The following is a 17,705-nucleotide window of genomic DNA, read 5'->3' as shown; positions in this document are numbered from 1 at the left end:
CAAAATGACAATAAAAGTTGTGCACTTTGAAAACGGAGGAAAACATCGGATTTTTCGCCAAAATGCATGCGTGTCCAATAAATTTGTTTGAGAGATCTGCATGTTCTACAACTGCAACATGTGCAAAATCCCTATAAAAGTGATGGGTTCTCGGTTTCCATAGCTTAGTGTTAAGCCACCGACATGCAATACAATTATGCCAAGACTGACTGAAGCACAACGCAACAACGCCATTGGTCACTTGGAAGCAGGCGAATCTCGATCAGATGTTGCCAGAACTGTGAATGTCCACCCAAGCACCATCACAAGGCTATGGAATTGTCACCAACAACATGGATCAACTCGTGACCGTCCACGATCTGGCAGACCTCGTGTGACCACGCCCGCACAAGATCGCAACATCTGGTTACGTCACCTTCGAGATAGGACCACCACTGCGACGTCTACTGCCTCAACCATACCAGGGCTGCGTAGGATTTCCGATCAGACCGTACGCAACCATCGACGAGATTCTTAGGCCCCATGTGCAACCCATCATGGAGAACGTCAACGACGTTTTTCAACATGACAACGCCCATCCTCATACAGCTCAACTCACCACTGTCTTCTTGAGACACCACAACATCAACGTTCTTCCCTGGCCCTCCAGATCACCAGATTTAAACCCCATCAAACATCTTTGGGACGAGTTGGACCGATGTCTGCGCTGGCGACAACCTCAACCACAAACTCTACTTCAGCTTGCAGCAGCTTTGCAGGCTGAGTGGACAGCCATTCCACAGGATGTGATTTGTCATGTCATCGCTTCCATGGGCAGGAGATGCCAAGCAGTTATTGATGCTCACGGGGGGCTTACTCGTTGAGTGACGTTAAACTTCACCTAGTGAGCGTGGACTTCGCCTTTGCAGACTTTTGATGTTTAGCAGTGAATGTGCAAAGTTTCACACATGTCATACAGAACAACCCGGAATAAACTTGTTAACAATTTATCTCATATTTTGCCTTTTGCGTTTCTTTTTTTGAAGAGTATAGTTTGCGCATAACTTGTCTGTGATGATACTGTATTTTCAAATGCATGGGAATTTACTGTGAACCAAATACATAAACGCTAAACATGTTGCTTACATATGTGGTGACAAACTGCAAAATTAGCATTTGCAACTAACTCTGAAAGATTACTGATATCTAGTACACCCTCATGTGGGTTTGATTACTCTATTACTTTCCTTGAAACTTGTGTATACTAACAGTATTTCCTTCTTTGCAGACCTCATTAAGTGAACATAAAAAAACATATGTAATCATATGTTTTTATAGTAAGGAGAAATGATATCATAACATGCTAGATATATGCACAAAAGCTACCAATTAGTCAGCCATAGGAGCTCTTAGAATACTAGGTTAAAATCACTTCTACACTGTATCATATTAAAAATCTCAGTAAAATTTTGCCAGCCATTACTCATTATTATCATAATTTTTTTTAAATACTCACTAACTCTAAATACTGTTGTTTATGGTCATAAGTTACATAAAGTCTGAATATGTCATGTTAAAGTAACCTGAACAGAAAAATCAGCAAGTAACATGACTATCACAGCTGTTATATAGAGTTGTGGTGGAATGTCATGAATCAGAGCTGCTTTAAAATTATCACTTTGGGAAAGGTATGTAACAGCCCTTTCTGATGCAAAACAGTAATACAATCAGATAATAAAGATGTGTTCAGATCAGGGGTTAGAATTTACAATATGAGAATATTCCTTTTACTCAATGTCATTGGAAAATCAGGACAATTTAAAAAGAAACCTGTAAAAGGTTGTTCCCAACACTGTTAAGCAAAACATGACATCTTGTAACAAGTGAGAATCTGTGAATACAAAGGCCAGTGTCAAAAGCTGTGTACACATGCCCCTGGTAATTGTATTCAAAATAACCAAGATGGATCTCTGTTTTGAATGTATACTTCAATCATTTGAAGAAGGAAATCAACATTCATGTTATTCCACACAAAGACATACCACTTAATTTGCAGGATGTAGCACCTATGGATTTTTGGAATCTGACTGTTCATATGGGCACTATGAAATCATTATCTTCATACAGAGAAGACACATGTAGTTTGGAATAGACAACAGGGGAGCCCTTTCCAAAGGTATGCTGCAGAGTTACTGTCAAGTTGTATGGTCATTAAATAAAGCAAGACAAAATGTGGAATGTAACAATTAAGTTGGTTGGTTGGTTTGGTGTTTTATGTCACAAAGTAACTAGACTAGCTGTGCCAAACATCCAGTAAAAGTTAAAATTAAGTAAAATTATTAAAATTCATAAAAGGAAATTAACATAAAAACAAAATAAAGTTTAATTTTTGAATTAAAAACATAAATATCATTAAATCTAATTTTTACATCTAGTCTACAGCAGTAAGAGAAAAACTACAGTAATACAAGTTGTAAAGGATTTTCTGTAGCATAATTGTAATTATCATAACTTGCCAAGATGACTAACAGCTAGTTCAAACAGCAGCATTAGACACCTGAAGTTGGCCTTTCCAGTCCTGATATAGAGTTACTTGATGTAATGGCCATTTTCTAATTTCAAATTGAAGTAGATGTACTTTGATTCTTGAAAGGGAATCCAATTAAAAATAGGTCTAATGTATAAATAAAAAAACAACAAAAAAACTTAAATAACATTAAAAAGATTAACTGCCTTTAAAAAAGTAAAAACATTTTTAAGGTGGACAGTGTCACCATCACCAATTACACTGTCTAACATTATGGATAAACCTTGGAACAAAACATTCAAAATGGTGCTGTCGTTGAGAGTTGTAATGACAGCAAGATAGTAAAATGTGACTTATTGTGACCTGAGTGTTACACAAACAACACACTAGTGCATCAGTGAAGAAATGATGAAAATGATGAGTTAAAAAACTGTGACCAATGCGTAGTCTAGTTAAAAGAATTTCCATTTTCTGATCCTTATGAAAGCAAGACAGCCAAAGTCCAATAGAGGATTTTATCGGGAAAAGCTTGTTTTCACATTGTTCACTCCAAGTCGACTGCCAACTGGCATGGAGCTGATCTTTGAATACAGGACCAGAGTCCATGTATGGAACAGGCACAGTTGTGATAGTGCCAGAGCAGAAAGATTTTAGCTGTGGTACTGGCAAGCCCATTCCTGCAAATACGAATGTGGCTTGGTATCCAGAAAAACTGGATAGAAGTAGATGTTACAGAGATGGGCCAGTCTGTTTTGAATATCATCAAGAACTAAGCGAGTCAGTATAAGTAGTGCAGTTTGAGTACTGCTTAGCTTTTATGTGATCCAGGGCAAGAGAAATGGCACACAGTTAAGCAGTGAACACATAAGCTGTAGAGGAGATTCTGCACACAACCACTAAACCACAACAAACCATGACAGAGCCAACAGAATCATCTGATTTCAAACCATGTGTACAAATAGGAATGGAAGGATGGTTCAAAAGATGTTCAGTAAATAACAGACAGTATTTCCAATCAGGAGTGCCTTCTTTTCTCAAAAGACAGGTCACATTTGGGGACTGTAATATGCCATGGTGGGATGGGCTGACCAGTGGATACAACAATGTTACCCAAGTATTAACCCAATTCATCCAACTGCTCCTGGATACGAAGGCCAAAAGGACCAATGGCAGATTGTCTGTTTTGAAAAAGCATGGCCCACTGAGGAAGGAAAATACAACTGCAGGTGGGATGCTTTTATGAGAAACTAAGTTTTGTAGCATACAGTAAAGACAGTTGCAAATGGCGGAGATGCAGAGGAGGTTCATGCGACTATGTAAATAAGCTCTGAACTGGAGAAGTACAGAAAGCGTTGGTGCAAAGCTGAAGTCACTGATGATGAATGGAGTCCAGCATCTTTAAGGCTGAGGTTCAAGCAGAGCCATAGACCAGTGATTCATAGTCTAGTTTCGATTGAATAAGAGCACGATATATCTTTAGCATAGAACATAGATCTGTTCCCCAAGTGGTGGAAGAGAGGACACAGTGCTATTGTATGCTTGACCCATAGCTGCTTGATGTGTGGTATAAAGGTCAGCTTACAGTCAAAGATAAACCCCAAGACCTTTGTCTCAGGGACCACAGGTAGCACAACTTCACCGATACAGAGTTCAGGATCAGGGTGAATACCCTGTTGGTGGAAAAAAATGCATGAAAACAGTTTTAGAGGAAGAGAAGTTAAAACCGTTTGCTGTGGTCCACTTCAGGAAACGATTGAGGGTAGTCTGTAGCTGCAACTCAATATACCTCATGTTCAATGACCAACATGAAATATGAAAGTCATTGACATATAGCCCGTTTGCAACAGTAAGAAAAAATTGTGCAGTGATGGCATTAATCTTTACATTGAAAAGTGTGACACTCAAAACATAGCCCTGAGGGACTCCAACTTCATGTAGAAGAAAAGAACGGGAAAGTGTCAAACCCACATGAACTTGGAATCACCTGTCCATTAAAACATTTTAACTCCATCATTGCGAGTGGAGATGCGCCTCACTGCAGAAACTCCTTGAGTGGAGAGACCAGCGAGAATCTCTGACTTGGGGACATTCTTCAAATCCCTCTCAACAATAACTCCTCATGATGAGGTAGCATGAGGGGTAACCTCAATAGGTATATCCACAATTGCCGTTGAATTCAAGAGGAATTCACTGTGGTGCGTTGTGGATGTTTCAACTAATATGTCTCCAGATCAAAGCTTCTTTACTGATTTTGGAGAGCCAGCAAGATCCTTTAGTCCCTTCTGAATAAAAAAGGGGACAATTGCCCAAAACGTTTTTCTGAATGAGAATGTAATATAAGAAAATGAGGTACGTGTGTTACAGATGTTGAGGATTGCTGCTCAGAGTCTTCAAGACGTGGTCACTTACCTATTGACTGTTTCTTCACTATTTTATTTAAAGTTTTTGAAGGAGGATCCATAGGAAAAAATAAAAATTTCGGTACCCACTGACCCCACCCACCATGGAGCCCTACGCGGGGATGCACTACAATGTCACGCAAGGACAATGCAGCAACGCCAGGGTTTCGTGAGCACTATAACCAAACACCAGCATCAAGCACAATGTCCACAACACCCGTTGAGAACTTCCAACACTGGTACTTGGTTGACTCTAGCCCAAGTGGACCAGCTGAACGACCCAAGGGGGCCACCCAAAGGCTGCCCATCTACAGGAATTCAAGGCCAAAGTGGTGTGTTAGGGTTGGACTCCTCAACCACCAGGATCCTCTCCTCCCCTTCATGGGTCGCCACACCCAGCTAACACGTGGGCAGATGTTTAGATCCCAGAGAAGGTAACCAGACAGAACAGAACCTTCCCTGGGAGGTCCCTTCACCACGTACAGGAATCCACACCGAGGGGTAAAACCAATCAGAAGACAGCTTCTTCCTGGCCATCAGAGAGAAGGAAGGAATCATACTGCTCACTATCCTTTTAAATCTTTACCATATAACTTTGGAACTGGTGATAGAAGATATGTTGGTTGTGTACTTAATCCAAGATTCCTTCTGGTTTTGATGTCTTACCCACTGAGCATGTGCACGGGCCTGCTGGAATGCGATGCAGTTTGAGAGCTTGGGATATCTACAAAAAGTACCACAGATGCATTTTTGAGCATTCCATGCCATACGGCACAGCAGGATTCCACCACAGACAAGGATATAGTGAAAAACATGTCGTGGTTTTAGGAATACATTGAACAGCTGCTTCTCTGATGCAGTAATTTCCTGCTGCCACACAGCTGTCAATTGATGGCAGTATCAAGTTCTGTGAGAGCAGTGAAAGAGGGCCAGTTTGCTTGATCCAGCTTCCACCGGGGCATGGGGTTCGGGTGGCATCGACCACACCCAGTCCCTCTCAAAATTATTGGAAAATGATTACTGTCTCATGGATTATTGTCAACACTCCATGAAAATTGGGAGAGTAATGAAGAGGAGCAAATTAAGAAATAAATAGCAGTAAAGGACTGACTAGGTGCTTAGAAATAAGTAGAAGAACCAGTACTGAAAAGAGAAAGGTTGTGATCAGAGAGCATACACTCTACAGAGTGACCTCTCCTGTCAATATCAGCACTTTCCCAGAGGGGATTATGTCCATTAAAGTCCCCCAGGATTAAAAAGGTGATGGCAACTGTTCAATGAAAGAGAATGTAGTGTAAGAAAATGAGGTACAGATGTTATAGATGTTGAAGATTGCTGCTCAGAACCTTCAAAATGTGGTCGTTTACTTATGGACTGTTTTTTTCACTATTTTATTTAAATTTTTATTTGGAGGAACTGTAATATAAAAAAATAATTTTTCAGTATAAACTGACCCCACCCAACCACCACAGAGCCCTAAGAGGGGACACATTACAATGCCAAACAAGGACACTGCAGCAATGCCAGGGTTTCGTGAGTACTATACTCAAACATCTGCATCAGATACAATGTCCACAACACTGGTACTTGGTTGATTCTAGCCCAAGTGGACCAGCCGACCGACCCTAAGGAGGCTACTCCAAGGCCAAAGCGGTGTGCTTGGGTTGGACCCCTCAACCACCAGGATCCTCTCTTCTCCTTCACGGGTTACCATGCAAGGCAAACACATGGGTGGATGTTTAGATCCCAGAGGAGGTAAACTGAATGAACAGAACCTTCCCTGGGAGGTCCCCTCACTACATTCAGGAATACACACTGAGGGGTGACAATTAGGAATGACAAATTTTCTCAACCTGTGCAAATGCACTTGCTGCAACCCTGGTTCAGTGAGCCACAGTAACAATGTGGTGAGGTTCTGAAGTTGTTTTAATACAACAATGAATCTGTGTAACTCATCTTGGAGTAATTAAACCCTATTTCTAGAGGTTTGAATATCATTCTAAGTACACTTCATACTTTTAGGTATAATCTACCACATACACAAATATATGACTCTAAATTAATCACTTCATTTTTTCATGTTGTTAATATAATGTCAAAAATCCAGATTTGTTGTTATTAAAGGTTCACTTTCACAACCAAGATTAATTTTTGCTCGATTGAAATCACACAGTTTTCATAAATTCATATATCAAACTCTCATAGGATAATTATGCTTCAAAGTTCACAATAAGTTTCAGTCAAAACTAATCTGGTCATCAAATATCAAATTTGTTGGTACTAGGTACAGCAGACATGATGTGGTTAATATACTGTTATAAACTCTGCTTTCATTCAGAAGTTTATACAATTTCACATGAAAACTGAGCATCACAGCTGGAAATGATGTGTGGTCGAAACAACTAATCTGGTTCAAAATAGTGTATTTTCGTATCAACACCCTTAACACTCTTTCTGTTACTGCCATCATAGTGGAAGTAACATTTTCAAGCAAAAACAAAAGCTTATATTTAATAGAAATAATTCAAATATTATTGATATTATTCTCCTAGGTATACATGTGTAAATAATAATAAAATATTACTTTTAAATTCTATAGAAACAAACTGACGAATAAATAATATAAAAATTCAATATGGAAGAAATATAATATCTATAATTATTAAACATATTGAATTATCAGTTGAATAACCTTACTATTAACAGTATTTCTGAGTGTAATTCAAATAGCATTTTATATGACTTGGAGCAGATTAAGAGATATAGGTTAGTCCAAAGCTAATTTCATAGGTTAACGCTACAAAATTATTTTTATAAAGGTAAAATGTCTAATATTCAAAAGTTTTTGAGCATTATAAGCAATAACAGTTAGTTAGATTTCATAATCAGAGAATTTAAGAAGGTCAGCTATATGCTATTTTCATAAAGTCTTTGTTATATACCTTATTCCCAGCTATTTCCTGATAATGATGTTCTAAAATTCAAATTGGACATTTAAATTTAAGTAAACTATGATAAGCTATATTTAATTTGCAAAGAAAATTAAAACTGTAAATGAACTGTGATATGTCCCATTTACAACATCATTTTTGAAGAAAAAATTCCTTTTAGCAAGTGCTTTCAAAACATGTTTTTGTGAGCATGTAAAATATTTAATAATTAATCACTTTCTTTCCATACAAAAAAAAAAAATAAAATGTGGTCAAATTAAAAGCTTTTAGAAACAGCAAATTGTAGGTGTTGAGGTATAGTAGATTTATTCAAATATATTCAAAGACTTTTGAATAAAAACCATATTATGACTCAGTAATACCTTCAATAACAATCATGGTGCTAGTTACAAGAGTGGCAACATCATTCTCTAATACACATTCATAGCGACCATGGTCTTCTTTGTGTAAGTTGTGGATGGTCAGATTTCCTCCTTGCCGACTAGATCTTTCTCTTGGAAGTCTACCGCCATCTGCCTAAATAGAATATTTATTTCAATAATAAAAAGTACACATTTGCAATTTATTCTACTAATTCTTCTAGTTCCCTATAGTTTTAGAAATACTTCATTTAAAATCCTTACTTTTTACCTTAAAACATAAAGGTATAAACAGAATTGTAAACACATCTTTCACATGTATACAAGTATAATAAATTATCAAATATATTGATTTAAAACACTCATATACAGTTACATAATATACTTCAGAACAGATTAGAATCCATATAATAAATTAAACATTAGAAATGCAAATACTGTATTTGGAGAGCTTTGAATCTTTTAGGAAATGTTATAAGAGGATTATTCTGATTGATACCATACCCTTCCTTCTCTGCATGGTTTCCTACAGTTTAGAATAAAAAATTACCAAGAAAAAGGTGAATAGATTTGTTCTAATAACCACAGCAAACATTAAAAAAATATTTTAAAACCTTCTAGGTTAAAGAAAATGTTGCACTAGTGTTGCCAACTGATGATGAAAAATGAAAGCTAACTATACATAACTGTGATTACAATTTTACAAGTATAATAACAAATAAAACACTTGTAAAAAATTTTGTTTACTGAAATTTTCTCCAAATAATCAAACAGGTTCAGCAACATCTTTATAAATACATGAATAAACCATGATAGAAGTAAATTTATTACTGAAATATTATGAGTGAGTTGTACTAAGCACTGATTTCATACTGAATTTTTTGGAAGTAAGAAAAGAAATTACTTCATATATCTGTGAATATGCTAGATAAAGTTCTCTGATAAATAAAACAGAGTAATCTTAAGTTGTTACAATTCAAGGTAGTTATGAGTAGATAAATCAATACACACATAACATTTTGTAATTGTCCTTGCAAACAAGTTGCTCAATGTATTTGTTTAATGTTTTCACTGCCATCTGTTTTGATTTTCTGTTGTTGCTAAGGGACAAACTACACAATGAACTATCTGTAATGCATATATCATAAAGGCAACATGAACCCCAGTCTATAACAGTATAAATCTTCAAGTTTATTAATGAGCCTACTGAGATCTAATTGAAGATATGACATTTATTTACTCTAACTACTTTCTTGCTTTTGACATCTAAAGTGACAAAGTTCATATCAGTAGACTTCTCAGAATATCATAAACAAAATTTATTCTTTAAACTTCTTTGTAGTATCTTTCATGACTAAAACAACCAAGTTAGTTTTAGACAACAGTTGGAAGCTATTGTCATATAAAATACAGATACAATTCTGAGTCATCTTCATCAATATGTATGAAAAAATATGAACTGTTTTTCTTCCAGTGTTCAATCAGCTGGACATCTTCAAAGATAACAGGGTCTATGGAGCTCTAACTACACAGTGGTAATCAGTGCTACATCAAACAACCCGGTAATACTTGTGGTAGTGAAGTTGATAACTGAGCAATTTGACTTCACTGACACGTTATAACTTTTAAAAAATATTGTCTACTTATGCAGTATGTTCAATGTGATATCATGAGTTCATTGCAGAACCCTTCAAAGAACTAGTTTACCAGAATGTACTCAGGGTTTGATAATGTACACCATAAAAGGATATGCTTAATTTTCATGTAGGTATTTTAGACAATTTAAATAAATGGCCAAGTTTTTGTGGAACCTATCCTTTCAGTTTTTAACTTAGCCATGTGGACAGCTTGGTTCTCTAAAGGTTTGAATCATTGTTATAGCTTAATTATAACTGTGTCCATATTACTGAGTTTTCCCTTGTTTAAATACTCAGTCAAGTGTAAGACCATTAAATAACATTAAATATACTAATTCATCTCAGTATATGGTAGCTATAAGTTTAAAAATGCACATATCTCTTGCTCTTTACCCACAAAATTATGTGTTGTGGTTGTGTATATGTCATCCAGTTGCTGTTATTGATCATGAACCTCCATGTAACCTGTAGTGATTTTGGAAACCCAAATTCCTGATCTGAAAGATCCTCAAACATCTAATTGGTAACTAGCTTCCTAGTAAGTCACTTGCTCCTCTAGCTGATGGTGGAATGGCTTCTTCTTGTAGGTTTCATTGTTCAGAGACATATTGTGTAGTCTTCTGGTGACTCCAATGAACAATGTTGTTAAGCTGTATTGTGTGGTGAGCACTTTGGTGACCTATAGAGACCATTAATTTGATTTCTGAATCCCTAGATGCTTAATTATTATGTCCAATAGAACTAATGGTTAACTTTTTCCACAAACTGAGGATTATTCTGAAAGAATGAAATAGGTTAGAGTTTCACAGATTTCTGAATGCAGCTAAACTTCCTATTCTTGGGGCAAGATGAAGGACAGGAATGTAACCCTACACATCTGCAATAAGAGATTCTTATCCAGAAAATGGCTTCGCCTATATCGCACAGCATTCTTTAGTTCTCAATGTGGTTGTGGTCTTAGTTGATGTTTCCTCTTCTCCACCTTAATTAATTTCTAGGAAAACGTTTCATCTTTGCAGTATAAAATCTAACAGTACAAAATGAAAACAGAAAACAGAGAAGGCCATCTGAACTTAAGTATTAAAAAACATTCTTGGTCATAACATCAAAACTGGAAATTAATAATTAGTTCTGTGGTATTCTCTGGTAAAACTAAGCCACAAAATTAAATACAACAGGAGGTTCTTAGATTTTGTATTCAGAACCTGAATAAGTGAAATTCAATCACAGAAAATACAGACCTAGTTATTTTACTCTGAAGAAAAAGAACACAAAACAACCAACATCTTGATTTACAAATGATACAACCATAGCACTTGTAGGCCAGACCTAGGCAGTTGCACTGGATGGTCAAGAAGGTTATTCTGATAATATTTTAACTTTGCATATTGTTACATTCAATTCAAAGTCAACTGAAATATTCCAGAATACCAAGTAACATATATCATTACATTAGTCCCATTAAAAGGTAAAGAAAGACAGATATTAATCAAGATTCGTATCTTACTATCACCAATATGTTAACCAAGCTATTCAGGCAACCTGGATAATGTGACTAACACATATATCATGAGAGATGATGTGTTTGTTCCTGAACTAACATTCTGTCACTCATAACAAAATCAGAAATGAGAACAGTACAGATTAAGACTGAGCACATCCTGCCTAAACTGAATATTGAATACAGCTATTGTTACTCAAGTTTATAAAAAAATAGCTGAATACATCAAATAAAGGTTTATTCACTTAATTATGAAAAAGCTTACAGCTGTAGTATTTACATACAGGGTGATTACAAAGAATTTTTGGCAATTCAACATCTCGTTTCACACAAATGGTATGACATATTCGGGTAACATTTCACATAGGTGTTAAAGATATCACATGTATGTAAATGCTACAGTTCTAACATGTTCCATCCTAGGGCACCTCTTTAATTTCATTTGCACATTTCTTATGTTTATAAATGGGTCCATTGATTTTCATTAACATGCCACAGGAGGGAAATGTGACAGATAATACGATTTTCATGAAGGATGGTATCCTTTTTTATATTGGTAATCAGATGAAAGATGTTGTGCTGGAGCACATTCAGGACAAATCCATTTCACTTTATTTTTCTCATTCACTGAATCTAATACCAGTAAATGATTGTTTGTGGAGTTACCTAAAGTCAGTGGGTACTATGGAAAGTCTTGTAATTCCAGATAACAAAAAATGCATTTATCAAAAACGTAACAAGTACACCAGGTAAGTTGTTGCTGTAGTGTCCATTTTCACGTGCACACAATGTATTCTGGATATTGCAGGGGTACATTTTGTCCAGTTTTTGTGATTAGGTTATAATGGTACCCCTGGTGACAACTGCAGCAGTTGCATCCACATGATATTCTTTAAACCTTGTAACATTTAAAAGGTATGATGTGCTGAACTGTAAAGCTTTCTTTGTCATCAACAGTGCACTTCATGGAATGTGCTAGGAAATGATAGCAGTAAGTGCTTTTTTTTACATTATATTTTAAAATGAGGAGAAGAATATAAAATGATAGCATTAAATATTCTATTTTTGGTATATATTATATAGAAATAACTTACAGTATAAGCCAGCAGTTCACTGATATTTGTTTATATAGCTAATAATGGAATTTCATCTATCTTTCTATGTATAGATGATTTTTTTTTTTTTTTTACTTACCCTTCTCCACAGTATGATAGGTTTAGGTTGTCCCGTTCCATCACAAGGTATGGTTATTTCAGCACCTAAGAGAGTCTGGTAGATTCCTTTTGGTTTTATAGTAAACATAGGAGGCTCTGAAAAACAAGATCTTTTATGAATAACATTTTTTCTAATGGAGAGAGAAGTAATTGGAGCTTGAAATGAAAGATAATCAGTTACCATTGGATACTGTGAAACATAATTTTTAATAAATATTTAACCAGTGGATTATCAAAAGGAATTTTTTAAATACACATGTAATTTCATAGGTAAAATGTAGCTATACTTATAAAGACTTATATAACACAATAAATCAAAGAAAATGTAAAACCCAATGTTTTATTTTATTTAAAATGAAAGTTTACAATGAAGACTTAAGAAATCAATAAAAAAGTATTGTTGGATGGTGGAAACAACAGAATAGATAACTACAATGTTACTACAAACATCTTGAATTAAGTGCACTTAACAGTAAAATGAAAAGTGAATGTTTTTAATTATGTAATTCATGTCACAATTTGCTCAGAGCAGATGCTATATCTTTCTGGCCAGTGGAAAGATTTGGGTTTGAGCAAACATAACTTAAAGTTTTAGCTACCTTTCTTTAAATATAAAAAGTACAGGGATAACTTCATCAGCTATGCCTGTTCACCATTGCTTTGAGCAAGTTCTCATAATGTGATAAAAAAAAGTGATAAAGAGAATTTCAAGAGAATATATTCTCAGTTACTAGTATCAATATTTTCATCTAGATCCTAATACAGTTGAAAGTTGAGATTACATTAAATTTGTTAATTGAATTTTTTATCAGTAAAGAGAACTAACAAAACATAATTATTAAATTTCACTCAAGTAACATACATACTGCAATTAATCTTTGAGAGTACTATGACATTTGTTTGGTTTACACAGTAGGAATAGCAAAGTTTAATTTTTTTTATTTGGTTTAACACTGTAGAAAATATTAAAAACCTTCAGATTTGGCTTATCTTTGACTTTTCAATAATCAAAAACTTCAAAATTATTAATCTATATTAAAAATACAGAGATTGGCATAGCTTGGTAGTTTGGGAACATAACTTGCAATCTGAAGGCTGTGAGACTGATAGCTCTCACTGAACATGCTTGCACGTTTAGCCATGGGGGCATCATAAGGTAAAGATGAATTCAACTAATTGTTGGTAGAAGGTAGTTCAAAAGTTGGTGTTGAATAGCTGCCTTTCATATTGTTTATCATTTCAAAACTAGGAATACCTAGTGCAGATAGTCCTTTAGTAGCTTTGCATGAAATTCAACAAAATATACAAACAAATAAATTGTGCAAATAATAGATTAAATTGCATCATAATTAATCAAGTAATAAGAAAACTTTACATGAATGTGTAATGTTTAAGTAATAATCTTCCTATGAATTATAAATTATGAGTACTGACACAATGAAGTGGAGTTCAAAACAGAATGCTTTTGAATAGATGAATATTCTTTTTCAGGAGTAAGAGAGAAGAAGAAGAGAGCACGATTATGAAGACAAATATCACTCTACAAACTCTCAATAAAAGATTTGTCTTAACTTTAAGTATTGTAATTACAAAAAAAAAATTATGCCAGCAAACAAATGTTACATTACATTACATTATTCCTTGTTTTTAGCTATACTTATACTTTTTCATGATTAAATTAATCTCCAAATACATGAGTACAACTACTGATAAACACAAAAACAATTAATTTCTAATTACATGAATGAAGTCTAATCATCAAAATTCTTTCAAAAAGAAATAATTTTGACAAAGAAATATTTAACATCTGTACTATATATATAAAACAAGTTATAGTAGTAATATATAAGAAAAAGCCTTTTTGAAAAAGAAAAAACCACTTAAATCAATTTGTTTTGTTCTGTGATTTAATACATGATATTGTCTAATAAATGTTTTAAAACTGGCTTTGATATGCTTGCAGAACAATTTCACCACAATGATCAGATAATATTATAGATTACTGACTGTTATACAGTGGTGGTAGCCTGATAGATCAATATGACAATTAACAATACATTCTATATGCTATTTTAAGGTTTAATGTATGGAGGTGTTAGTGGCCACTACGTTTATTAATATATCAAGGTTGATTAGAATCAACCATGGTGCTTTATTAGAGGTGTTAGATATAGCTCTTGCATCATAGTGAATGGAGAACATATTTTGCTGGTCAAACAGAATAGAAAATATTTAAAACATAAATAATAATAACTATCTTGTAATTCTAAGGATATAAATAAGTGGTATAATTTTAAGATAAATAACATAACATGTTGCAATTTTAAAGATAAGTAATGATTAATATTTGCTACTTTTATGAAGAGTTCAAAATAAAATTAATCAGTAATTACTTAAAGGAACACAAAAATGTATTGAACTGAAAGAGTAGATTGGATCTTCTGTGTAAATGACTGCAGCCTTTTTATATGTGTGCACTTCTATTTTTCAAATACTGTAATTTAAAGTATTGACAAATCCCAGAATAGAAACAACTAATTCCTAATTTCATTTAAATAAAGATTCAGAACATACTACCAGTTACAAGTGAACACAAAATATAATGATACTTGTAAATTCCATGTGTTCCAATAAACTTCAAATAGAAAATCTATCAAATACATGTTCATGATTGCTCACTCCGGTTGCCTGCAGTAAGAACACTACCAGCAGAGCAAAAACATTACATTATGATATTGAATATAATCTATACATTATCAAATCTTTTCAAAAACTATTATATACAAATATCTTTTTTTATTTTAAGTGCACTAAGTTCTGAGTTTCCACTAGGATACTAGCTGCAAAATACTCCTATAAAAATATAATCTTACTATTATGATTGGTTCTTTAGAAATGTGTGAAATTTTTCACAAGAGATGTTCCTTGTAAACAAATATACTAAATACCACTGTTGCACCAGCAATGCAGTAAAAAATGTTTTCCCCACAGTTACATGTCATAGTAATGAAAAATGCCTCAGCAAACCTACTTCTTACAAATACTTCCATTTGGCTGGATGTACCAGCTGTACCATGAATGTTATATGGTGTACACCTGTACATTCCTTGATGTGCATGGCTTACTCTTTGGATCAAAAGGGATCCATTACTTAGATTGGTCACACCAGGATGTTCATCCACTGGGTATGGTTTTCTGTCTTTAGTCCAAGTAACAAACTGAAAAGGTGGATTAGACTTTACACCACAGATTATGATGCCACTGTTTTCAAGTGGAAGATACTGAGGGCTAGGCGAGTGTTCTACACGAGCTGCATCTGTAAACAAATAGAACATTAACTGAAATGATTGAAGAGTTTTACCTTTATAAATAAGGTTATTATAATCTTTTCTTAGATATCATTATAAGTGTATCTATCAGATCAACTTACATTCCACATTAAGGAAAGCAAAGGCAGACTCTGGTTCTCCAATACCATTTGAAACCACACATGTGTAGTTACCCGAGTCTTCTGGTGATGTTGGATTGATGAACAAAGTACCATCACGTCGCACTAAAGTTCGAGCCTCCAGCAATGGAAGCTCAGATATGTCAATGCCATTGTGTAACCAGTGATGAGTCAAGTTAGTGGGCAGTGCTTTAGCTTCACAAATGAATTCTGCTTTATGCCCTGCCACTTTTGTGGTGTTACGTGGTGGAACTGTGATGGAAGCACGACCTGGTGTGCATCATTAGAATAACAATAAATTAATAGTTGTTCATCATCTGAAACTTATATTGATCTACTGTTTTCTATAAACTTATTTATATTTAAAAATTAAAAACATACAAAAATATCATTGGTAATTGTTTCTAATTTTTTTAGTACCAAATTGTAAGGTAAGAGAGTCAAACAATTAATTCAGAAAACACCTCAATTTCAAATTTATAATTAATATGTTATCTTAATTTCATTTGTTTCATTATGAAGTGGTAATATTTTGACATGTGCTCCAAAAAAGACTTCTGTGAGATATATATGAAATCTCTCGAAAATATACAACAGGAATGAGAAGAGATATATTTTGCTTAAGCAAGCTAAAAGTGTAGACTTTGTATAATGTTGTATAATATTCAAACTGGAATTCTCAATTTGGTCTTTTATAAGAGTAATTAATAAGTGATACTACACACTCACAATTTATAGAAGATAAATAAAATTAATCTGGTATTAATCTGCACTACGTTTCGAGTTTCCACTAGGGACACTAGCTGCAAAAAACTCCTATAAAAATATAATCTTACTTATTATGACTGGTTCGTTTGAAATGTGTGAAACTTTTCACAAGAGATGTTCCTTGTAAACAAATATACTAAATACCACTGTTGCACCAGCAATGCAGTAAAAAATTTTTTCCCCACAGTTACATGTCATATTAATGAAAAATGCCTCAGTAAACCTACTTCTTACAAATACTTCCATTTGCTTGAAGTTATCCAAGAAAAATTGCAAGTTTACTTTTCTTTTACCTTGGAAAAGTAACTAGCACCCTGCAAAGGCAACTGTTAAAATTTGATAAAATAATTGGAGTTATTTTACTGTATTTATTTAAAAGTCTTGGAGTGCACTGAAGCATATAATGTTTGCTTTATAGCAACCAATATATACAAGTGGAGGATCTTACCTATGATAATTTTTCACTTTCAAAATAAATTATTTCAGATGTGTCTGTCACAAATGGATCTATAGGGAGCTACTGCTTATCCATGTATTTATTTTTTTCATACGCTAAATTATTAGAGATCTACAAGCTACGGTATGATCACTAAACATTAAACATTATTCAGTTCATTTCTAAAAGAAATAGTTCAAAAGCATAACATCATAGCAAGTTATCATAAGATAAAATTAGTTTAATTTCTATTCCCTTTAGATAGGTTAATAATAATTTTTATGTCTGGATTTAAGAGTTCTGTAGAAATATAAACTGAATTTACCTGCTCCTATGACTTTGGATGCTACATTAATGTTTCCCTCTTTATTTCGGGCACTGCATAAGTAATCCCCCAAATCACTCTCCTGAAGCCGTGTTATCCTTAGTTTTGTGGGAAGAACTTGAATTCTTCCACTTTCTTTCAAACCTTGATTATCCTATGAA

General features: G+C 34.2%; 1 protein-coding gene across 6 annotated transcripts in view; it reads right to left on the bottom strand.

Annotated features, from left to right (window-relative positions):
• The window catches only part of LOC143255363 (protein turtle-like), a 303,979-nt gene that overhangs the window by 40,628 nt on the left and 245,646 nt on the right, over window positions 1–17,705 (bottom strand). For all 6 annotated transcript variants that reach the window (XM_076510891.1, XM_076510892.1, XM_076510896.1 and 3 more), the window contains 5 exons: window positions 17,545–17,698; window positions 15,998–16,285; window positions 15,599–15,883; window positions 12,548–12,663; window positions 8,219–8,372 (listed from right to left, as the gene is read on the bottom strand). In XM_076510891.1, the coding sequence (XP_076367006.1) occupies window positions 8,219–8,372; window positions 12,548–12,663; window positions 15,599–15,883; window positions 15,998–16,285; window positions 17,545–17,698 (997 nt within the window). The remainder of the gene's footprint in view (window positions 1–8,218; window positions 8,373–12,547; window positions 12,664–15,598; window positions 15,884–15,997; window positions 16,286–17,544; window positions 17,699–17,705) is intronic.

Source organism: Tachypleus tridentatus, chromosome 7, assembly GCF_004210375.1.
Source record: "Tachypleus tridentatus isolate NWPU-2018 chromosome 7, ASM421037v1, whole genome shotgun sequence".
NCBI classification, from domain to species: Eukaryota; Metazoa; Arthropoda; class Merostomata; order Xiphosura; family Limulidae; genus Tachypleus; species Tachypleus tridentatus.
This window is presented reverse-complemented; position numbering and strand designations above follow the sequence as displayed.